The sequence below is a fragment of the Suillus subaureus genome (assembly GCF_016647635.1).
Source record: "Suillus subaureus strain MN1 chromosome Unknown BJ212scaffold_14, whole genome shotgun sequence".
NCBI classification, from domain to species: domain Eukaryota; kingdom Fungi; phylum Basidiomycota; class Agaricomycetes; order Boletales; family Suillaceae; genus Suillus; species Suillus subaureus.
Genome location: NW_024538570.1, coordinates 49 through 23391, shown reverse-complemented (window position 1 = coordinate 23391; position 23343 = coordinate 49). Strand labels below are relative to the sequence as shown.

General features: G+C 45.3%; 5 protein-coding genes and 1 non-coding gene across 6 annotated transcripts; 1 reads left to right on the top strand and 5 right to left on the bottom strand.

Moving 5' to 3' along the window:
• Nucleotides 1-156: 156 nt before the first annotated feature.
• BJ212DRAFT_1500604 (transcription factor IIIC subunit delta N-term-domain-containing protein) lies at nucleotides 157-3561 on the bottom strand (the record flags this gene model as incomplete). The annotated part of the gene is made up of 15 exons (XM_041341580.1): nucleotides 3030-3561; nucleotides 2830-2977; nucleotides 2682-2766; nucleotides 2548-2632; nucleotides 2401-2497; nucleotides 2259-2364; nucleotides 2088-2206; nucleotides 1838-2037; nucleotides 1383-1783; nucleotides 1186-1322; nucleotides 865-1127; nucleotides 682-811; nucleotides 386-632; nucleotides 319-359; nucleotides 157-269 (listed from the first exon to the last, which is right to left on the bottom strand). Exons 1-15 carry the CDS (start codon nucleotides 3147-3149, stop codon nucleotides 157-159), a joined length of 2292 nt encoding a protein of 763 aa, XP_041193461.1. The 5' UTR covers nucleotides 3150-3561.
• Nucleotides 3562-3585: 24 nt separating this feature from the next.
• Nucleotides 3586-5578, top strand: BJ212DRAFT_1350440 (Dihydroorotate dehydrogenase-domain-containing protein). The gene is made up of 7 exons (XM_041335498.1): nucleotides 3586-4005; nucleotides 4063-4135; nucleotides 4188-4246; nucleotides 4299-4609; nucleotides 4655-4887; nucleotides 4943-5356; nucleotides 5417-5578. The coding sequence occupies exons 1-6, from the start codon at nucleotides 3667-3669 to the stop codon at nucleotides 5260-5262; spliced, it is 1335 nt and encodes a 444-aa protein (XP_041193460.1). The 5' UTR covers nucleotides 3586-3666; the 3' UTR covers nucleotides 5263-5356; nucleotides 5417-5578.
• A 242-nt stretch (nucleotides 5579-5820) lies between these two features.
• On the bottom strand, nucleotides 5821-5928 carry BJ212DRAFT_t58. The gene has a single exon. It is a non-coding gene; the product is annotated as a tRNA-Leu (tRNA).
• Nucleotides 5929-7830: 1902 nt separating this feature from the next.
• BJ212DRAFT_1299230 (uncharacterized protein) lies at nucleotides 7831-8606 on the bottom strand (the record flags this gene model as incomplete). The annotated part of the gene is made up of 3 exons (XM_041332834.1): nucleotides 7831-8205; nucleotides 8371-8410; nucleotides 8593-8606. 3 exons carry the CDS (start codon nucleotides 8604-8606, stop codon nucleotides 7831-7833), a joined length of 429 nt encoding a protein of 142 aa, XP_041193459.1.
• Nucleotides 8607-11514: 2908 nt separating this feature from the next.
• Nucleotides 11515-12699, bottom strand: BJ212DRAFT_1299229 (uncharacterized protein; the record flags this gene model as incomplete). The annotated part of the gene is made up of 5 exons (XM_041332833.1): nucleotides 11515-11714; nucleotides 11835-12192; nucleotides 12331-12408; nucleotides 12432-12542; nucleotides 12595-12699. The coding sequence occupies 5 exons, from the start codon at nucleotides 12697-12699 to the stop codon at nucleotides 11515-11517; spliced, it is 852 nt and encodes a 283-aa protein (XP_041193458.1).
• Nucleotides 12700-18354: 5655 nt separating this feature from the next.
• On the bottom strand, nucleotides 18355-19280 carry BJ212DRAFT_1480278 (uncharacterized protein; the record flags this gene model as incomplete). Its single annotated transcript, XM_041340057.1, has 2 exons — nucleotides 18355-18623; nucleotides 19211-19280. The coding sequence occupies 2 exons, from the start codon at nucleotides 19278-19280 to the stop codon at nucleotides 18355-18357; spliced, it is 339 nt and encodes a 112-aa protein (XP_041193457.1).
• Between the last annotated feature and the right edge of the window lie 4063 nt (nucleotides 19281-23343).

Below are 23343 nucleotides of genomic sequence, written 5' to 3'. Positions count from 1 at the left end.
ACGATAAGCTACCTTGAAGTGTCGACACAAGAACCCGGAAAGTTACCTGGAGCTCAACTTCGACTCCTTTTCCAGAAGTGTCCGGATGAAGGCTGGATAAATTTGGAACTCGACGATGCATCTTGAATACATAACTCACATACATTTCATCATTTTCTACACGATCTCCACGAAATTATTCCCACAAAACAAACATCGCTGTACAGCCTCCAACAAATCCCTCACGATCCAACTCAGAGCAGCAACAGGCAACTGGCTCTCATCTGACGCTGCAAACGGAAGCAAGGCCTTCCGACTACATCCGATGCATGTGCGCACCTTTGACGTCGAGAGTATGAACGAGGTGACCGAACAGCGAGCTAATATGAGAGAAAACATGAGATACGCTTTGCCGAAAGAGGGAGGCGTACCCCAGGCATGACCGTTTGGACAAGTTGCACGGGTGATGTCATGCAGTGGAACTTCGGTGCGACAAGCGGGACAGTGTTCGTGCAACGCGGCAATTGCAGGATCAATGGAGAATGATGTAGTGAGAGTGTCCGATAAGGCCTGAGCTTCGTCTGCTAGATCTTGCGGCGAGCCGGGTAATAATGACTGTACCACCTCGCGGAGGACGAATGGGATATCAGGCGCTGTGCCAAGAGCTCAGAGAATAAGAAAAGAGAGCGAGCTCAGGCGCACCAGTGATGACGGGGATGATGGCTCTCAAGTGACGAACCAGTATCCGCAGCACGCAGTGTGAGATGGCGGCTAGCAGGCCTTGTGCGACTTGACCGCACTGTGCCTGCATCTCCGGGTCCTTGCATAGTTTCTGTGAACAAAATACTGTAAGTGTACCGGATTGGACGATCTTGATTCACGCACCCAACACAGGTCGGCTATGGAGAGCCTCATTCGAAGCGATAGGAGATTGTGCCAGCCAAACAAATGAGTAGTCAGACTTTTCCGAAGCTGGGGTCGCAAGTCATCGTTTAATCCGTGCGTCCAGGGTGGCAAGACTATGGTCGTTGTTTGGTCTGGTGGTACTTGCGATAAAATCCCCAGTACCTGGGGGCACAGCGCCGAGAAGCGCGCATTACTGCGTAGATGAAGCATTAATGCGCGCAAATGGTGAATGGGGGCGCTTCCTGAGGCTTAACCATCTAAACGTCAAATGACTAGTGAAAGGTTGAGTGGTCGACCCACCACAAGAGATATCAGCAAAAGCCTCTGAAGCAGTGTGCAAGACGGTTTCATCATCGAGCTGCCAAAATGGTGCAGTGAGCAGCATACATTCATGCTGAGCTTCATGCTTGTAACCGAAATCCGTAGGTCGAAGGGATCTATAAAAAAATAAACGCATCTGTGGGTTGATTGTAAATGATATCGTTGATGACACTTACTCGTATATCCAGATGAGGGTCGACTGCGAGTCGTACGATGCCATTCCACCAATCCTGTTGACATCCAAGTATGAAATTCCCGCAGGAGTAACTTTTGCGAACAACGCTCGCGATGCCCGAGATAGTTCTGCAGAGGTGAGGATGTCGCCTACAAGCGGAGGACTCCAAGTAGGTTCTGTAGTCATACCATGGATGGCATGCAAGGAACCATCGAAAAGCGAGAGGACGAGTGCGTCGCGGTGAAGCACGTAGGATACTCCAGAGACAGGGCTAATGGCAGAGGATCCGACGGACATTTTTTGGGTTTGGAATGGGAGTACGCGGGTGCCGTACCAAGTTGGTTCGGAACCGAGCCATGACCACAGGTACACAAGGCCGGGTTTTGTGTACACGAGGATGGGCTGGAAAATACGATCAGAGCCAGGTAAAACTGGAGAAAGAAGATCAAAAAGTACGTTTCTTCCTGGTGGCTGAACCCATGTTAATGCGGTCACGCTTCGTTTATCAGCCTCGCATATTGAATCTTGAACGTTGAATACAACACTGGTCGTGTACTCGGGCACAAAACCAACGTTCGAAGTAGACTGCAGATTTTGTGTGACTTTGACCAGTCCCACGTTTCCATTATCAGTGGAGAAGGCCAGGAGGGATTCGCCTTTGCCGTAATAAAGATCCCATTCATGCGATAGGCACGAGAAAGCTTACAATGACCGGCGGCGTAAGTAATCCAAGGTGCCCAGCTCAAATGTGTGATCCAGTGGTCGCTCAATGGTTCTGTATGGATGTACGAGAGGGAACCTTCTGAGTTGCTGTTTCTGTTAAACCTGCACACAATAAGATGTATTTAGTTCCAAAAAAAGACCCGCATTTACGCACCTGGAAAACTCAATACAGCCCGCCCTGTTTCCTAGGGCAAGCATCGACGAATCGAGGATCGGAGTGGGTGTGATTCTATGGTCCGGCTGTTTGGACCAGGCAAGACCTTGACCAGGATGTCAGAGAATGTGTCATTACACACTACAGAGTAACAGACTGGTCACTTGCGCTCGAAGGGTGTTACGAATGACATCCTCAGACGAGGCCGTGCTGAGTAGCAGACCTGTAACGTCTTGAATCTCCACAAAATTCAAGACTCGGATAAAGCAACATGAGTCACAGCTCTTACATTGGTCCATTCTCCCTTCAAGTGATTCTTAGCAGCCGCCCAGAGTGATACTTCAGCGTTTGAGTTAAGAATGGCTATCACGCATCTCGAAGATACATATCAGCTGCATGTCAAACAAACTATGAGAGACATACCTTCCCCGTGATGTGAGATTACCAGGGGAGCATGCAACCTCACGAAGGGAAACATCGAGGGATCCGAGAGTAATAGCACCCCAATCTTACCATCACCCCAAGCCTCAAAACCAATAACGAGGAGGGGAAACCTCAGGCATATGCTCACCTTGACATATACTCGGCCACACATGTGTCGGTCCACGAGCCAGTTCGATCATCGTCCTAAACCACCCAAGCGGCTGCTCCCCTTGCTCATCTCCTCGAAGTGCCTTGATATCGGGTGGTGTGCTGAAGTTAATCCCCGAGTCTGGGGTCTGAATGCAAAGATAAGGTACCTTCTCCCAAAGTTTGACAAAATTCTATTACCATGATATGCACGGCTGCCTTGGTGGTAATGCAAGCCTGGCCATCGTCTGACCATTGCAGGCACCTCTCAGAAGGATTTAAAATGACAGTGGATACTGCCAGGGACGTGTAAATTGCCATCTTCGACACAAGATAAGCCAGAGACGCGTTGGATAATGATGTTCAGGCTTGTCGATGTCGAAAGGCGTGATTAAAACTCGTGAACTTAAAATCTTCTTTCGACTGGCTAGCTTGGGAGACTACGAACTTAACGCGAACTGATGTCAGAACGATTGAACAAAATCTCCTTGCTCCAGGACGTGTCCTTCCATCCCTCATCGGATCGAAGCGTCTACTAGTAGTCACCGCTGGCCCGCTACCAGCTGCAGATACACGATGTAGGACTCGTCAGTGCGTAAACGTTATGTACGAGCCAGAACTTGAATGTCCGTTAGTGACGTGGCATTGACGCGACATGTGGTCCCAGAGGGTTTATTGTAGCCTAGTAGGTAACTACAGACGGCAGCCAGCACAAATGTTGACTGTGACGTGAATTCAAATTTGGTAAATAAACAAACTTGTTCTCGGATTGCTACTACAACAGTTCGGTTCAACGTTTGCACAATTTCACTTGAACGTAGTTTCCTGCGCAGCGAGTATGACTACCATGCACCTCCGCACGACTGGTTTTCATCATGTTCTACGAAGACACGCTCCTCACCGCTCACCAGTCTTTGCGCGGAGGCTAACGACGGCATCCTCATCTTCCCAGTCTTCTGCCCGCACTGCTGTCTACGCGACGGTATTCACTGCGTCTGTTGGCCTGTTTGCTGTCTATTACTATGATGCGCGTTCCGCAATCCACCGTTATGTTTTGACACCTGTCCTGCGTCGTACATTTGATGCAGAAACTGGGCACAAGATTGCTGTCAAAGTCCTTCGTAGCGGACTTGGCCCGCGGGACCCTGTGCAGGATGATGAAAGATTGCGGACTGAGGTGCACAACTATTTCACTCGAAGGTTGGCTTGAGTTACTCACAGTCTTTCGACTTAGTTTTTGGGGCGTGAATTGTCTAATCCCGTTGGCTTGGCAGCTGGTTTTGACAAAGATGGCGAAGCTATTGATGGTACGCTTCCCTCTGACTCATCTCTAACCTTGTATCGATGTGATTGGATTAGGTATCCTTAATCTCGGCTTTAGCTGGGTCGAAATCGGAAGTGTCACACCAAAACCTCAGGTAGGTGTGTAATGTCTGGTAGTTCTTTACCGAAGTCTGAGCAGCGTCCAAGCCTGGAAACCCGAAGCCACGCGTATTTCACCTTCCTGATGACGCAGCACTTATCAACCGTTACGGATTTCCCTCACAAGGCGCTGCCTCTATGGTTTCCCGCCTTCGCGCTCGCATACCCAAATTTCATGAGACGAAAGACGATACAACTGCTGCCCTCAAACCTGGGTCAGTTCTTGCAATCAACCTAGGTAAAAATAAATCTTCTCCGGTCGAGTCTCCGGATGATTTTGTCACTGGTGTGAAGACGTTCGGCCCATACGCCGATGTTCTGGTTGTCAATGTCTCTAGCCCGAACACACCTGGACTTCGGTAAGATCTTTACCATCATTCTGGTGTTATCTGATGACTCTTCAGCGGTCTCCAAAATCGAGAGCTGTTGGAAGATTTACTTGCGAGTGTCACAAAAGCCCGAGACGAACTCGAGCCATCACCAATAACTGCACGGCGACCGCGCTTGGTGCTGAAAATTGCACCTGACCTCGAGGAATCACAAATTCTTGATATTGCAGATCTAATTCGCAAGAGCAGCATTGATGGCGTCATCGTCAGCAACACTACTGTCAGTCGCCCTGCAAGTCTTACGGATCGTGAGTCAATACATTGTCGTTTTATTTAATCACTCATCAGTATGATCTGGAACAGCCAATAAATCTGAGATGGGCGGTCTTTCGGGTACTCCCTTGAAGCCGCGTGCATTACAGGTTTTGAAAACGCTGCGCGCGCACGTCCCTGCAAGTATTCCACTGATCGGCTGCGGGGGAATTAGCACGGGCGCTGATGCATTGGATTATGCTCGGGCGGGTGCTTCACTGATTCAGGTGTACACTGGCTTTGGCTATGATGGTGTAGGGACTTGTAGACGCATCAAGGACGAATTGGAGGCCCTGCTTAGAGCGGAGAACACGACATGGAAGGCTGTCGTTGATGAGTCTGTACGGAAGCTCAGTTTGATAGAGCCATGAACAGACTTGGAGGCCCCAATCACACTCATACAATAGGATCAGGAACTCACTGCTGGACCAGGTTGGAGAGCGGATGAGTAGGACTGATATAGCTGTTCGTAAACGAGGCCCTTGTTAAACGCAATCCCATTTATCAGGGCTGAGCCCTATCTAGACATCACATGTACCCCATGCAGTGGGATGTTCAGTATGAAGACAACGGAAACGAAGCTGGGAGTCAGTAGAAGAAGATCGTAGCAACTGAAGCCAGGTGTTCAAGTTTATGTGATCAAATTACAACTGGATCTGAGTTAATGATGCAACGACTGAACTTTCCCCTTGCGTTGAGTGCGAGCAACGCAAGGAGAATGGGAAAGTAGTACTATAACTGCTCGACTCTCCCGGACGGTACTGGAGAGCTCCGTCAATGACAATTATTAGGTGCACTTCGCCCTGATCTGACCGCGAGATCATACCCACATGAACCAAATATGAAATGTACAATCAACTTGTCATATGGTGCTGAGGTGGAATGCGTGGTTGCCTGTCGTCCAGTGAATCGGGAGAACAAAAAAAATTTGAACAGAGTGAGATTCGAACTCACGCCCCCGAAGAGACCAGATGATAAGCTCATCAAATGAGCTGGTCTCCTTAGTCTGGCGCCTTGGACCGCTCGGCCATCTGTCCTTGAAGCACGGCGCAAAATAAACCTAGTTTGATAATGAAAGCCCAAGGCGGGAACCAACGCTCCCTAACACGCTTGCAGGGCGGTGTGTAACATCAGCAAACTACCGTTTTCGGCAACAGAGTCCCAGGACACTCCCAGGACGACAGAGACTTCAGGACCACAGGCCCCAATTCCCAAGGTACCACAGATGCCCAACAGACACATTTTATTATTAATTGTTTAAGTTGGTACTAGTATAACAAAGTTCATGCCAGTTTAATATAGACCTTCATGTTGAAATTTTGTTATTAGATATGAAAAATGAGTACTAATTATAATACAGCAATAAGACAACAAAATGCAATCTAATATATGTTCAAGTTCAATCTACATATTTAACTTGTATACAACTGTCAGTCCAACTGTGCAACAAAATGAACCATGGAAAAGGTGAGATGAGTACTACTAATGAAAAAAAACTGCTCACCCATCTGCTTGTTATTGCCAATTAGCATTTGCTCTGACTGACATGTAGCAAGAGTGATTTCAGAGACAGAGAACCCATTTTCTGATTGTATCAATGTCATATCCTGTATGCCAGACCTACATCCCATAATATTCCCATGCCTTCTGGACCTACATCCAGGCCTCACCTCTGACTCATTCCCAGATCCCTTTCTGCTGTGTACTCCACACCTCAGCAAGGTTAGCTCTGCTATGGAATTACCCCTGAGCTCCATAGCTCTGGATCTTCACTACTAGCCTGATCTGTACACCCCTATCCTGTCCACCCTATGCACATTCCATCCAGCAAGACATCCAGACTTTACCTCCTCTCAGATTCCAGACTACATCCACCACCTCACATATCTCAGTCTCCCACATCTTCTGGACTTCAGTCTGTCTGAGTCTCATCCTTTTCCATAAGGCCCAGGGATGGATTCCCTGGGCTGGAAATCTGGACCTTCAGATTTGTCCCCTATGTCTCTGCCCCAAGTCTAGGGATTGCTTCCCTAGGCTGGAGTCTTGCCTTTCTGGCACTTACCCTCTCTCTGGACTTTGGTCTACTTCCTGTCTCTCCAACTCTACCTAAGGATAGTCTACCTCTGTTTGCTTCTACATCAGACTTCATCCAATGTAGCCCCTATTCCTTCTGGACCTCCAAACACCCTGTCCTTCATCCCCCTGGACACTTCTGTACCTCCAGACGCCCTGTCCTCTGTACCTCCTATCCTTCCATCCTGTTTCCTCTAGAGGTATTACCTTGGGGTCTCTCCACTTCCTGTGTAGTGGGAACTCCTCTGAGTATTTCCTGTACTCCTCCAGAACTCTCCCATGCTCCTCCAGATGTTTCCCGCTGTAGAGACTCGCACCTCTGTATGCCTGTAGAGCCCAATATTGCAATGTATCTGCATGCAGTTCACAGCATGAACTCGCAGCATCATTCCCTATATCATTCCTTCACTCAGCCTATACATGTGCAATCTTCCCGCACATCACACAATGCGTGCACTACTCTCCTGCGACACATTCCTGCACACGTCCCATGTGCTTTCCCGTGCTTCATTGCCTATCATCCAGGAGCATCCATCCATTGTCCAGCAAGTCCTACTGGTATATTTTTCGCATTTATTCTTATCATGACACCATATTCCATCATGGACCCTTACTTACATATACCTTCTTTGTTCCTGCGCCTTACTCACATCGGCTCTGCATCGTGGGAGCGCGCTTAGTCGCCTTTTGCATGATAGCATTCGCATTTTTTATCACTTAGTTAGCTACCACTTAGTTGCCAGTTAGTATCCCTTAGCATCCCTCAGCATAGTGCACGCATTTTTGAGCCATAGTCAGTAGCATTTTTGACAATCACACTCTATCATCATCGCATTTGTCGTCCTTGCACCCATCAGTATCAGTCATCATCTTCCTCTAGTCCCCATTGCATTCCTAGCCCTTTGCGCACTTTCACCTATTAGCGCATGACTTTCCTGCGCTTCGCACATCCTACCACTCTCTGCGCATGCCTTTGCCTCCGCGTGCATGACTTTCCCACGCTTCGTGCGACCTGTGGATGTGTTGCACTCGCTTCCCCTTGGGTCAAATGCACTTGCCTTTGCAAAGTATAGCAGCCATAGGCAGAGCTGAGATGACCACACATATACTCTGACTTGGTATTCCTTTTTGTGCCATAGCTTAGTAGTTGATTCCTTCACCACACTCCTCCAGAAGTCCTTTTGCACTCTACCAAGAGTAGCCAGCCTCTGGAAGTCCTTTGGACCATCATCAGACTTCATCTGAAATGAAGGGCACATACTCAGGTAAGGGGCACAGTGTCCAAGCTGAGGCCAAGCCCCTCTGAGTCAGTCTCTCCCTCCCTTGAGAATGGTTCTTAATGATTGAGCATGCCCACCCCACCATCAGCTTGGCATCTCCTAGCCTCTTCCATGTGACAATCATACCAGCACTAGGCACGTATGATCACCAGCATGGTTCTTCTCACTACCAGGAAAGGAGATAAAGTGCTGATCATTAATCCATATATATTGACTCATCCGCACTTCGGTCTGGTCCTAGGAATCTGTCCTCCCATGTCCTATCCATGTCCACCTATCTCTGCTGGTGCGTTATTTTCCCAAATGTCATTGCTAAACAAGCTACAGGTCTTATTACACGTTACTCACATTCTGCAGCACATGATGTCTTATTACCTATAGACTCATCACATGTCCACTTACTATGCTACAATTCCCACCTATGCATTCTGGACCTTCATGTGCTATGATAAAATGACCACAGTACATATGATTGAGTAGTTCCCTTCCCCCTGGACTCAGCCCTATAGGAGAGTCACTCTTGTGTTATTTTTGTAGACCTTGTGCAATCCAATCTGTTTGCCCATACTTGACAATCTCATGCAATTCAACTGCTCTGAAGTTCTGTACCGCTAGGACCTTATACTTAGGCTCTTGAACACTCAACCTGCAACTGGTAACTTAGCACAGTCCTTCTCTTGCACTATCTCTCTTGTGCCCAGCTGCTCTATTGAGTGTGGTTGATTTCATGCATGTTACAGTGGCTCAAAAAACTGTCTGCATGTTTTGACATTTTTCACTATCTATGATATTGTGTGAGAACAAACAAATGCCTCAAGGACATGCTTATACGACATTGTAGTATGGCTTCAGGGCTTTCATTTGAGCCCTACACCGTGGGAATCTGTGGAGATATGGTGGAGATACAAGGCTCACAAAATGGTGACTCATGCAGACAGTTTTTTGAGCACATATTAAAACTATATAAATCATCATTTATGACACCATAACAATCATGCCACCATTAAATAAATTATAAAGTGGTGTCATTATGTCATTTTAAAACCATATCTAACTATACAAACCAAAAATTTCCATATGTCATGGTTATATTCACCATGAAAGCCACCCCCCCTGCTCAAAGGGATAATATCCTCTCTCTTTCCTATTCTGGCCTCTCTGCTTGTCAAATTTCCTCTAGAACTGGAGTATGCAAGTCCACTGTGGCCAAGTTCATCAAAGAAAGTCACACAGACAAGGAAAACTTCTGTGAAGGGCGTCCATCCAAGCTCACCTCTACTGATAGGAGGGCTATTATTCAACATATCACTACAGGAAAGGCTGATAATGCTGTTCAGGTCACCTATTACATCAATTCCACCATCACATTCCCTGTCTCTTCACACACTGTGAGAAACATTCTCAAGACAGCTCATCTCAGGTCAGTAACAAGGAAGAAAAGGCTCTCCTCTCTATCACACATAAACAGAGATGACTAACCTTTGCCTTGGCCCATCAGAATTGGATTACATGGACTGGAAGCATGTTATATGATCATATAAGACCACAATAAATAGGATTGGGTCAGATGGCAAGGTATATATGTGAAAAAAGAAGGGTGCTAGTCCTCTCTGCATATGTGTGATAGAGAGGAGAGCCTTTTCTTCCTTGTTACTGACCTGAGATGAGCTGTCTTGAGAATGTTTCTCACAGTGTGTGAAGAGACAGGGAATGTGATGGTGGAATTGATGTAATAGGTGACCTGAACAGCATTATCAGCCTTTCCTGTAGTGATATGTTGAATAATAGCCCTCCTATCAGTAGAGGTGAGCTTGGATGGACGCCCTTCACAGAAGTTTTCCTTGTCTGTGTGACTTTCTTTGATGAACTTGGCCACAGTGGACTTGCATACTCCAGTTCTAGAGGAAATTTGACAAGCAGAGAGGCCAGAATAGGAAAGAGAGAGGATATTATCCCTTTGAGCAGGGGGGGTGGCTTTCATGGTGAATATAACCATGACATATGGAAATTTTTGGTTTGTATAGTTAGATATGGTTTTAAAATGACATAATGACACCACTTTATAATTTATTTAATGGTGGCATGATTGTTATGGTGTCATAAATGATGATTTATATAGTTTTAATATGTGCTCAAAAAACTGTCTGCATGAGTCACCATTTTGTGAGCCTTGTATCTCCACCATATCTCCACAGATTCCCACGGTGTAGGGCTCAAATGAAAGCCCTGAAGCCATACTACAATGTCGTATAAGCATGTCCTTGAGGCATTTGTTTGTTCTCACACAATATCATAGATAGTGAAAAATGTCAAAACATGCAGACAGTTTTTTGAGCCACTGTACATACATAGAGTGCTCCCTATTCCCTTCTGAGCCCTGGGAGTGCGCCTAGGCACAGCTTACCTGTTGCCTAGGAAGTTTTTATACAGAAACCACCACCATCATGTCAGTAGTTCTCTAGCAGTCAGAATTTATCATCTTCAGTCAGTATGCATCAGTTGTTGCCCTAGTCCTCAGCAGCAGTCCATTATCATCACCAGTCCACTCAGCAGCCTCAGTTCATGTCTTCACACCTTTCACCAGTTTCATATACATCTGTGCACCACATGCACCTTATTCTCATGCTTCATACTCCTATGTGCTCCACATTCCTGTGCATGCACTTTCAGCGCACTTCACCAGAGTTGACCTGGTGTCACTTTGTGGATCTTGCTTTCCTTGGTTCCCCTAAGGGTCAAACACATCACTCAGCACACTTCAACCAACACCTAGAGAGTTAGTGGTTTTCTCTTACTCCAGAGTGAGAGCCTTCTTTCTTTCTTCTGCTCTGCAATCCAGCAGAGTAGTTGAACCTTCATCAGTTTTTGGTTTTTGAGTTTCAAGTTTTGAGTTTCAGTTTTGAGTTTTGAGTTTTGGGCTTTGGCACTTGGCACTCAACAATGGACTTGTGTAATATTTTTGAAAAAGTTACATGTTATATACATTTTTTTGAGTTTCAGTTTTTGAGTTTTGGGATTTGAGTTTCCAGTTTTGGGCTTTGGGTTTTGGGTGATTGGGTTTTGGCACTTGGTGATTGGTGATTTGATTTTACAGTTGTGGCAGAGGTAAAATTCATTTAAACAAAATCTATAGAAATCTATCACTACAAAATTATGTAGCCATGTCAACCTTGGCCAAATAAACCTCACAAGAACCTTCAGCCCTCACCTCAACATCCATATTGTCATCAGAATCATATTCTGGGACAAGGTTGTGTGGATCAGCTGGGCTCACAACTTCCCCAGAACTCTGGGGACCCTCAGGAGTTGGCAACAGGTCTGGTAGTGTTGAACTTGGCTGAGCTCAAACACGAGACCTTCAATGACAGAGGAATCCCTGAATTTTTGGAGTGTGGGCTCCATCCCTGCCATCAACAGATCAATGAGAGGAGGGAGTGCTAATTCGGGGGGTGACATGGACTCTGGGATGGCTTGATCAAGCAACAATGACATTGCATTGGCAGGAGTGTCAGGCAGTGGAAATGATGGATGGTGGTCAATGATTTCACATCAAAGGCTTTCATGGAGGCATTGCAGGGTATCAATCATACCACCCTGCTCAACCACACAAGCCTCAAGAGTGGTGATTTGAGCTGCACCCCCCCGAATTGCCATTGATATGGCATGGAGGTCCAGCATGGGCACATTGAGTGCTGCAGGAGGCACTGCTGAGCTTGAAGATGCAATTGCTACAAGAGAATAATAAGGTGAGATGGTCATAAAAAGTTCAGGGGACTTATGAGCTGGTGCAGGTGCAGGTGCCTTGACAGCAGTGATTGTCTTGCTGTGACTGCATGTCTGCATCTGTGGTGTTGTCACACCAGAGACACTTGGAGTGCTGGATGGGCCACACAATTGACTGCACATTTGGGCCTTCAATTGGGTGGTAGAAGGAGCTTTGATGGTGTCCTAAACCTCACCCTCTGCATGGTCAACTGACCTCAAGAGCATTTTGGTGGGGTTCCAAGAGTTGTGGAGATAGATTTTACCTTCTTTGTTGTGCAGAAGGCACACAACAGAAACCCCTTTCCACTCCTCTGGTCATACCAAGTGGTGCAGGGCAACCCTTGCTTGTTGCAAGCCTGACATGGGTTGTTCTGTGGGTTCCATTAGTGCATGGACACACTACATTGATTCAAAGTACTCACTGGTCCAGGTATGAGGATGTCATCTGCATCAATGACTGGTGGTGCCTCCACTGGGGTATTGAACATCAATTGCAAGGTCTCCATCACCTCCAAATGTCTGCTGGCAATTGCCTGATAAATTGTGAGCATGGATCCAAGTGCCAGCTGCATAAATTAGACCTACTGTAGCAGGGCCAAAGGGTTTCTTCTTGGGAACCTGGGGTGATTGAGGCAATCCAGACATCCTCAACACAATTGTGGAGAGATCTGGGTGGACGACCTCTGGCATGCTGTAGAGAATGAGATTCCTCCAGGCATATATTGCATATATTTCAACTCATGATGATTGGTATAGTGCATGACTCACTCCCTATGACTTTCCTGCAAAACATGCCAGAGGCACGACACTTTCCTGCACTATGTGACACATTCCTGTGCATGTGCTTAGTGCACTCTTCCTGCACTTGGTCACCCTTTGTTGTGCAGTGTCCTGGAGCCTTCAACCATCATCCAACCAGTTCCCTGGTGTGTCCTTTCTCATTTATTCTCATTATCAGACCATTTCTGGCATTGTACAATACTTTATTTCATCATGGACCCTTACTTTACCCCACTTACATACATAGAGTGCTCCCTATTTGCTTCCAAGCCCTGGGAGTGTGCCTAGGCACAGCTTACCTGTTGCCAGGGAAGTTTTTTGATATACAATCAACCACCATCATGTCACTTAGCATCTATCAGAGTCATTGCCCTAGTCTTCAGCATCAGTCCATCAGCATCAGCCTCCTCTCAGCACTCTCAGTTTACATCTTTACACCATTCACCAGTCTTTACACGTTCACACACAACTGGTGCATTATTCCCATGCTTCGCACACCTTCAGTGCACTTCACCAGAGTTGACCTGGTGTCACTTTGTGGATCCTTGCTTTCTTTGCTTCCCCTAAGGGTCAAACATATCACCTGGCGCACTTCAACCAACATTTAGAGAGTTAGTAGGCTTTTCTCTTACCCCAGAGTGAGAGCCCTCTTTCTTTCTTCTGCTCTGCAAGCCAGCAGAGTTGTTGAACCTTCAACTGGAGCCCACCATGAGGGGATCAGTCAGCTTATCCACACACCCTTTCAACTCTATTCCACCTATTCATGCTTTCAACACTTGATCCACACTTTTTTGCCTTTTTGCCTTTCTGTGCTTTTTTGCACTATCCCATGCTTCTCTTGCACACTCTTGTGCCATGAGTGACCTGGTCAACAGAGATGGAATGCCCTTGCCCAGGTACCCAAATGTGCCATGTTTTACAGGAGACCCATTTGCAGTCCTCACACATTTACAGCATGTAGATTGACTTGGCCAGATAAACAACTTATCAGGCACCCAGCACATTAAGTATGTTCTCAAGTATACTCATGATGCAGACTCCAGAGAGCTGTGGCAGGGATTGCCTGAATATAGACAAGGTAACTTTGAAGATTTTGCTTATGAGATTATGTCTATGTATCCAGAAACTGGAGTAAACACATACATGAGACCTGCCATTGAAGCGCCCACTGTATGTGCTCCTCAGGAACCAGAGTGCACCTTAGAGCAACCAGAGGTTGTGCCTATAGCGCCTCAATGTGCCCCAAGTATTGCTAACTGCATTCCAGTCACCCCAGGAGCACCAGTCATCAAACTTGCCCCACCACCAGCCCAAGTCAAAGTGCCCATCATATGTGCACCTCAGGAATCAGAATGCACTCCAGTGTGCCCCTATACTGTGCCTATTATGCCTCCAAGTGAAACATGCAATGCCATCCTCATCCCAGTCATCCAAAAAGTGCCCTTTGACAAAATTGTGTCATTACCAGTTTCTATTAAAGTGCCCATTATGCACACACCCACAGAGCCCATATCTGCAGCAGAATATCCAGTAGCCAAAGTCACTCTGTCCCAGCTCTAAATATGTAAGCCTATCATCACCCCAAGCCTTCCAGAAGCACCTCTAGAAGAGATCTCGTCACCAATAGTCAGGGATGACTCTAAACATCTATTGCACATTCACGCGCCCATTCTGGAGCTCTCTATCACATTAGAAGCTCATCACACACCACTAGTCAACCAGAGTATGATTCTGGACACCCCATTAGTTGCTGACAATTTCGCACACAGTAACTCATTGCCACTAGTCAGGGATGACTCTAAACATCTATTGCACATTACCACACCAATCCCAGAGTCTCCTGCAGTGGCAGAGACTCATTATGTGATGCTTTCCAACCAGAGTATGTCTCTGGTAACCCTGCTTGTCACTGACAATTCCGCACCTGTCGTGTTTTCAGCATACAGTGACTATTGTCTGGCGGTGAAACATCCGTGCATTGCATTGCCTATCCATCAAGTAGAGTATGTCTCAGGCGACCCTGAGGTGCCTTCAGAGTGCTGTATTGCACCTGAGGTTGCACAGGTCACGCGCTTAGAGGCACTGTATATTCATCTTCACCTACCATTGCCTTTTTCATCACTTTCATGTCTTATGCTCTCAAGGAGCCATTCACCTGTCACAAATATTTCACCTTCATCTTCACATCAGTTTGCCATTATTTCATCATTCATGTGCTGCATTTGCATGCCACGTGCCTATATTCCTGTGCTATAATTGCAGAAGAGTCTTCCTGCTATCGCATTTTTACCACTTCATCATTTCCAAGTCACTTTTCTTGGACTTCATATCAGTCCCACCTTAATCTGATGCCTATGTGTGACTTACGCACTCGCCTTGCACATATTCATGTGCCCATCACAATTATCATTGTCTTCAATTTCGCATATTTTGCCTTTATTCACATTTTTCACTCATCTGCCTATCATGTTGATATCATCTTCACAAGCCCTAGCAAGGGCTATCCATTTATGTCTTGGCACCAATTGGCCCTTGACAAAGAGTCTATCAGACACAGTCATGCAATATATGCGCCTAATCCTGCTTATCATTCATCTCAGGTCAATATTCTAAGTGTATCAGCCAATCCTTGTGTTAAGAACCATGCTCAAGGGGGGGGGACTGACTCAGAGGGGCTTGGCCTTAGCTCATATGCTGTGCCCCTTACCTGAGTATGTGCCCTTCATTTCAGATGAAGTCTGAAGGACTTCTGGAGGCTGGCTACTCTGGTGGAGTGCAGGAGAGTTCCGGAGGAGTACAGGAAATACTCAGAGGAGTTCCCACTGCACAGGAAGTGGAGAGACCCCAAGGTAATATCTCTATGGGAAATGGGATGGAAGGATAGGAGGTCCAGAGGACAGGAGGACAGGATGTCTGGAGGTACAGAAGACAGGAGGTCTGGAGGTCCAGAAGGAATAGGGGCTACAATGGACTTCATCCAATGTAGAAACAAACAGAGGTAGACTACCCTAAGGTAGAGTTGGAGAGACAGGGATTGGACCTAAGTCCAGAAAGAGGGTAAGTGCCAGAAAGGCAAAGCTCCAGCCTAGGGAATCAATCCCTAGGCCTGATGGATAGGATAGACTTAGGTGGACCAAAGTCCAAGAGAAGGTTGAGAGAACAGGATCTAAGATGATATTCAGACTGAGGACTCTACTGGAGTTGTACAGGGGTTATATACTAGAGGCTATCCGAGAGGATCAGTAAGCAAAGGAGTAAGGCTATGTACAAGCATGTGGAAACACATTAGTAAGTGAGACAGAACATAAGTAAATGAACTCAGAGATGAAACTAGTACAAGGATCAATCAGCAAGACAGAAACAGAGATAACCAAGAACCAGAAAGGTGGAGATGCCTAAATGGGGATAGGTACAGGATCTCAGATGGAGGGTGGGAATAGGTCCAGAGATAGTAACAGTTAATATCTGGAGGTCTGGAGATCTGGGGATGAGCCCCTTCAGTGACAAACTCTGTATTATATGGGTCACCCAACCTACATAATATCCCATATAAGACAGGCCAGTGGACTATGGGCTGATGTTATGTATATCCTCAATGTTGATGGATGGGCTGGGAGGGATATTATTTCCAATGGGGACAGGTGGGCCCATCTATGCCAATGTTATAAATATCCTCGACAATGGCGGATGGGCCAGAAGAAATATTATTACTGATGGAGATGGGTGGGCCCATCTGGGCAATATGTAGAGTAGGATAGACATATATTATAGACAGCTGGGCTGAAGAGAGATGTATGGTAGATATTATTATATAGATGGGTGGGCTGATGGGGCAGGGAAATATGTATTATATATACAGGTGGGCTGACGGAGGGGGATGTCATATAAATGGGTGGGCCAATGGGGCGGGAAATATGTATTATATATACAGGTGGGCTGATGTAGGGTATATTAGATAGATGGGTGGGCCAACATATTAGTATTATTTTGTAGACAGGTGGGCCAAGGTGGGGGTATATTAGATAGATGGGTGGGCTGATGTAGGGTATATTTGATAGACAGGTGGGCTGACGGAGGGGGATGTCATATAAACGAGTGGGCCCAGATACATATCATTTAGACATATGGGCTGAGGTATTGGTATACTATATGGACATATGAGCAATGCTGTTGCACTAGTTTTGATCCAAGTCATCAATGACATTCAGACTCAGATCCTGTCAATGTTGATCAAAGTCAACACAGTGAGTACTGAGTCCTGAAACCCAAACATCAAACCCTGACCATCAAAACCCAAAACCCAAAACTTCAAAACAACAACATCAAAACTCAAAACTCAAAACTCAAACATTTGTATGACTGTCGAGTTTCCAGTCTTGAATCACTGAGTCCTGCATACCAAATGCCAACACCTGAAGTTGTGTCAGTAGTCAGACTTTGGGACTCAGTGATTTGATACTTGAAAGTCATACCAATATCTGAATTTCGAGTTTCAAGACTCGAATCACCAAGTCCTGAGTCCTGAACATTGAAACCTGACACCTGAAACTTGAAAGTTGTACTGATATCTGAATTTTGAGTTTCAAGTTTCAAGACTTGAATCACCGAGTCCCAAAACCTGAGTCCTGAACATCAAAACCTGACACCTGAAACTTGCAGGTTGTACCAATATCTGAATTTTGAGTTTTGAGTTTTGAGTTGTGAGTTTTGAGACTTGAATCACTGAGTCCCAAAACCCAAGTCCTGAACATTGAAACCTGACACCCGAAACTGGAAAGTTGTACCAATATCTGAATTTCAAGTGTTGAATTTCAAGACTTGAATCACCGAGTCCTGAAACCCGAAGCCTGACACCCAAAACTCAAAAGTTGTAAAAATGTATGAGTTTCAAGTTTTGAGTTTGAAAATCAAGACTCGAAACTCATACATTTTTACAACTTTTGAGTTTTGGGTGTCAGGCTTCAGGTTTCAGGACTCTTCAAGTCTCAAAATTTGATACTTGAAATTCAGATATTGGTACAACTTTCCAGTTTCAGGTGTCAGGTTTCAATGTTCGGGACTTGGGTTTCGGGACTCAGTGATTCAAGTCTCAAAACTCAAAACTCAAAATTCAGATATTGGTACAACCTGCAAGTTTCAGGTGTCGGGTTTCGATGTTCGGGACTTGGGACTCAAAACCCAACAGTCATAACAATGTATGAGTTTCAAGTTTTGAGTCTTGAATCACCAAGTCCCAAAACCCGAACATCAAACCCCTTATATCAAACCCTGAAATCCAAAACTTGGAACTCATCAAAACTCAAAACTGATACATTTTGACAAGTTTTGAGTTTCGGATTTTGGGGTTTGATATAAGGAGTTCAATGTTTGGGTTTTGGGACTCAGTGATTCAAGGCTCAAAACTTGAAACTCATACATTGTTAAGACTGTTGGGTTTTGAGTTTTGATGTTTGTTTCTAACTTTCGGGTTTCGCTACTCAGTACTTGAGACTTGGTGATTGAATAAATGGACTGGCAGAGGTAACATTCATTGAAAAACTTGTACATATGTCTATTACTATGCAATTATGTAGCCATGTCAACCTCCTCAGAAGACACTTCAACATTTACCTCAACATCCATGTCATTGGAAGAATCATATTCTGGGACCAGGTTGCCTGGATCACCCAGGTCCACAATTTCGCCAGACATATCTGGAACCTCTGGTTGAACAACCCAGTTGTACTCAAACAGGAGGCCCTCAATGGCAGAGGCATCCTCAAATTTTGGGGGTGCAGGTGTCATCTCTCCAATTGAGAGATCAATGAGAGGGGGTGTTACAACCATGTATGCCCCTATTCATTTTATCTCTTACTGTATATTATGTCATGAGCTGCATGATGCCACCGCTAGACTTATCTTGTATTACATCACAATCACCATTGCCATTGCTAGATGACCTATTCTTGCTATCACTTACATATCTCTTATCTCTGACTCACATACATTCTCACATCTGCCCTAAAGCACTTGTAGCTCACTATAAATAGTCCTCTTGTATGCTTTAGTCCTTTACTTTAATCTTACTAGGTTTTTACCTGAAACATCCTTCACTTGAGACATCTAATCTCTTGTTGTCTGAACTGTACTTTAAGTTAGAAGCACTCCTTCTAACTTAGCTTATACTGAACACTTGACTTATTGTCTCACATAGAATCTCGGCAGAGGTCCTGACTCTTATCAAGTCATCTGTCATTAGAACTATCCTAGTTTGTAACAGGGGGGAGTGCAGATGCAGATGGTGACATGGACAAGGGGATGGATTGATCAAGTAACAAGGATGTTGCATTGGCTGGAGGTTCAGGAATTGGGAATGTGGGGTGCCAGTTGACAATTTCATGCCTAAGGCCTTCATGGAGGCATTGCAGGGTATCAATCTTACCATCCTGCTCTGCCACACAAGCCTCAAGAATGGCAATGTGAGCTGCACCATCCCAAATCACAATTGCCATGGCATGGAGATCTGGCATGGGCAGGTCAAGTGCTGGAGCAGGGACTGCCGGACTGGGTGCTGGAGCAGGGACTGCCAAACTTGAAGACAGAAGTGCTACAAGGGAAAATTAAGGTCAGACGGTGATGAAACAAAACTGGGGTGACTTATGAGCTGGTGCAGGTGTGGGTGCCTTGACAGCAGTGATAGTCTTGCTGCGACCACACATCTGTTACAACCATGTATGCCCCTATTCATTTTCTCTCTCTCTTACTGTGTATTACATCATGAGCCACATGATGCCGCTGCTAGACTTATCTTTGACTCATACCTTGTATTACATCATAACTGCTGTTGCTGTTGCTAGATGACCTATTCTTGCTATTGCTTATGCGTCCTTTATCTCTGACTCATATCCATTCTCACACCTGCCCTAAGCACTTGTAGTTCACTATAAATAGTTCTCTTGTACACTTTAGTTCTGCACTTTAATCTTACTGGGTTTTACCATCCTTTGCTTGAGACCTCCAATCTCTTGTCATCTGAACTGTACTTTAAGATAGAAGCACTCCTTCTGTCTTAGCTTATACCAAACACTTGATTTATCGTCTCATGTAGAATCTCAGCAGAGGTCCTGACTCTTATTGAGTCATCTGTTGTTAGAACTATCCCAGTTCATAACAAAAGATTAAAGTCCTTATCAAACCTCTCCATCCAGGGAGGCCCCAGTAGCTCAAAGCAAGATGACCCCTTGGGTTAGAAAGTATTGGTGGGAGAGCAATCCAAATGATGTTCCCACAGAACCAACAGAACCAGAAGAAGAGTATCATGAGGCTGCAGGTCTGGATATCACAGAAGACAGAGAGAGATGAACACCGTCCCCTGTAACCACAGAACCCGATCATCATTCAACTACATCAGTAGACAAATTCCCAGAAGAACAGCCATCCTGAAACCTTTCCGCACATCCCAGTATCAGAATGTCTGCTCCTACATCTGCATCTGAGCTCAAAGCTGGAACACCCAACAACTATGATGGAGCCCTGACCAGGTGTTGAGATGGTTGTTTTCAGTGAAAGCATACTTCACTGTTAATGCATCAGTTTACAACACCAACAAGAGAAAAGTTATTACCATGTTTGCATATATGACTAAAGATAGTGCCATGGGCTGGGCATTAACATTTTACACCGAAGTAGACAACTCTGCTACAAAATCCTACAGGACCTTCACGAACTTTGAAGCAAAGTTCAAAGAAGCATTTGTGCCAGCAGATGCCATTGGTACTGCTATGAATAAGCTCCAAACCTTGAAGCAGATGGGCAACCTCACTTCCTATATTGCTAGTTTCAGGACCCTTGCCACACAAGCCTCCATAAAGCAAGACACTGTCCTGATTATGTTCTTCAATGACAGACTAAAGAAGGGAATTGGCAATGCCATTTACCAGATGGAAACCATCCCTACAGACTTTGACAAGTATGTTCAAGCTGCAATTAGACTTGACAGTAACTGGCAATGTGGTGCGATATTCCATAACAATAATCACACAACCACAAAGCCTACCAGCCAATGCTATGTCCCCAGACCCTCCATTGATCACTGCGACCCCAACGCTATGGAGGTTGACCACCTCACTGAGGAAGAGAAGACTGAACACTACCAAAATGGCAAGTGTTTCAACTGTCACCAGAAGGGCCACGTCTCCTGTAACTGCCCTAAGAAGAACAGCAAAGCTCCAGTGCATCACACTGAGCCAGCCGAAGAAGATGAAGAAGAGGTCCATTGTATCAACGAGGATTTTTGATGTGGAAGACTGGATTGACATCAGTATCTTCCAATGTACCTATTAGACTTGTTCAAGGTGTAGGAATCAGAAAGGAACTTCATGTTCCCATTTCTCTTATCTCCAAAACCTGTCTGAAAACTGTCAAAACGACTGCTGTCATTGACTCTGGAGCTGCTGGAACCTTCATCTCTGAAGATTTTGTTAAGCTTCACAAAATTCAAATGCATAAACTTATGAAACCATTCTGAGTTACCACAGCAGATGGAAGTTATGTGAAAGGAGGCACAATCACCTGTTACTGTGTCTTCATCATGAAAATTGATGAATGATCCATGCTTGGAAAGTTCAATATCACAAAACTTAGCCATTGTGACCAGATTTTGCTAGGAATCCCTTGGCTGTGTGCCATGGATCCAGTCATTCAGTGGAAAGCCAAAACCCTAGAACTCTCTCAAACCGAGAAGAGTAATCTAATAGAAGAAGATGTTGACACCGAATGAAGGAAGAACGGTCTTCCTCCTCTCTTTCAGAAAACTGTCAAAACCCTGATCAACAAGACATGGAAGAACTCCCATTTGAAGAAAGAAGAAACACCAGTTGTAGTGCTGCCAAAGGCGCCTCCTGTGCAACCCACAATCATAGGAACACTCCCCCAAGCAACAATTGAAGAAATCCCTGATGAAGAAACACCCCCAGTTTTACCCAACCTTGACCCCATCCCTGATGACAATGATGACTCTTTTGACACCAAAGATGATGTATGGACTTCAGACTACACACCACCTGTACGTGAACTCACTACATATCATCTTGACAACGATGAATTTTTGGTTGAATACCCCGCCGACACTACCAAGCTCCAGGTCATCACCAACATTTCTATGGACACCCCATTAACCAAAGATGGTACTAGTGCCATAGAACAGAAACCCACAGTCACACCCTTGTCATGGTCCACTGAATACATTAAAACCAGTAACAAAGCCCAGCAGTTTGCATTAGCAGCTGGACTTGAACAAAAGAAGAAATCATTTGAAGAACTTGTCCCTTCTTACCTCCATGAATTTGCCAACATCTTTGCTAAAAAAACAGATTGAATCAGTTACCCCTGGAACACCCTGGAATTGACCACTGCATTGACACTAAACCTGGTTTTGTCCTGAAAACGTCCAAGGTCTACCCATTGTCTGAAACAGAGCGAACTGCCATCAAAGCATTCATCAATGAAAATGTACAGAAAGGATTTGTCTCTGAATTGAAGTCACCGCAAGCTAGCGGATTCTTCTTTGTTGGAAAGAAAAGCAGCAATCTATGTCCTTGTCAGGATTATCAGTATATCAATGACTGGACAGTAAAAAATGCTTGCCCTCTCCTGCTCCCATTGTCCTTGGTCACTCAGTTACATGGTGCTAAATACTTCACAAAGATGGACATCCATTCAGGATATAATAATATCCGAATTCACCCTGATGATTGTTGGAAAGCGGTGTTTACCACAGAGTATGGCCTCTTTGAACCTAACATCATGTTTTTTGGTCTTTGCAACTTGCCCACTACCTTTCAAGCATACATGAATCAGACCTTCCAGCAAGAAATAAATGAAGGATGGTTGGTCATTTACATGGACAACATCCTTATCTTTTCAAATGACCTCCCCTCCCACCATGTTTGAACTTGTCGTGTCCTAGAAAGAATTCACACTGAACAACTATTCTTGAAACCAGAGAAGTGTACCTTTGATGCACAAGAAGTTGAATATCTGGGAATGATTATCTGTCCTGGTTGCGTCACCATGGACATTGCAAAAACTGATGGTATTTGTGATTGGCCAGTCCCTACTACGGTGAAAGAAGTTTGATCATTCCTTGGGTTCTGCAACTTCTATTGCAATTTTGTCCCCCATTACTCTGACATCGCCAGACCTCTGATTGACCTCACAAAGAAAGACACGGTATTCCATTGGTCTGACCCATGTACCTCCACATTTACCACACTTAAGGAATGCTTCCTGAAGAAGCCCATATTATGAAACCCTGATCCTAGTCAGCAGTTCGCTGTCACCACTGACGCCTTGCTTGTTGCTACCAGAGCAGTTTTGCTACAGACTGATGAAAATGGAGTCTACCATCTGTGTGGATACCTCTCTCAGACTTTGAACCCAGCCAAAAGAAATTATCAAATCTTTGATCGAAAATTGCTCACTGTTATCCGTGCTCTCACTGAATGGCGTCATTACCTTGAAGGAAACCCCCACCTGGTTGTTGTCTTTACAGATCACAAGAATTTGCTCTACTTC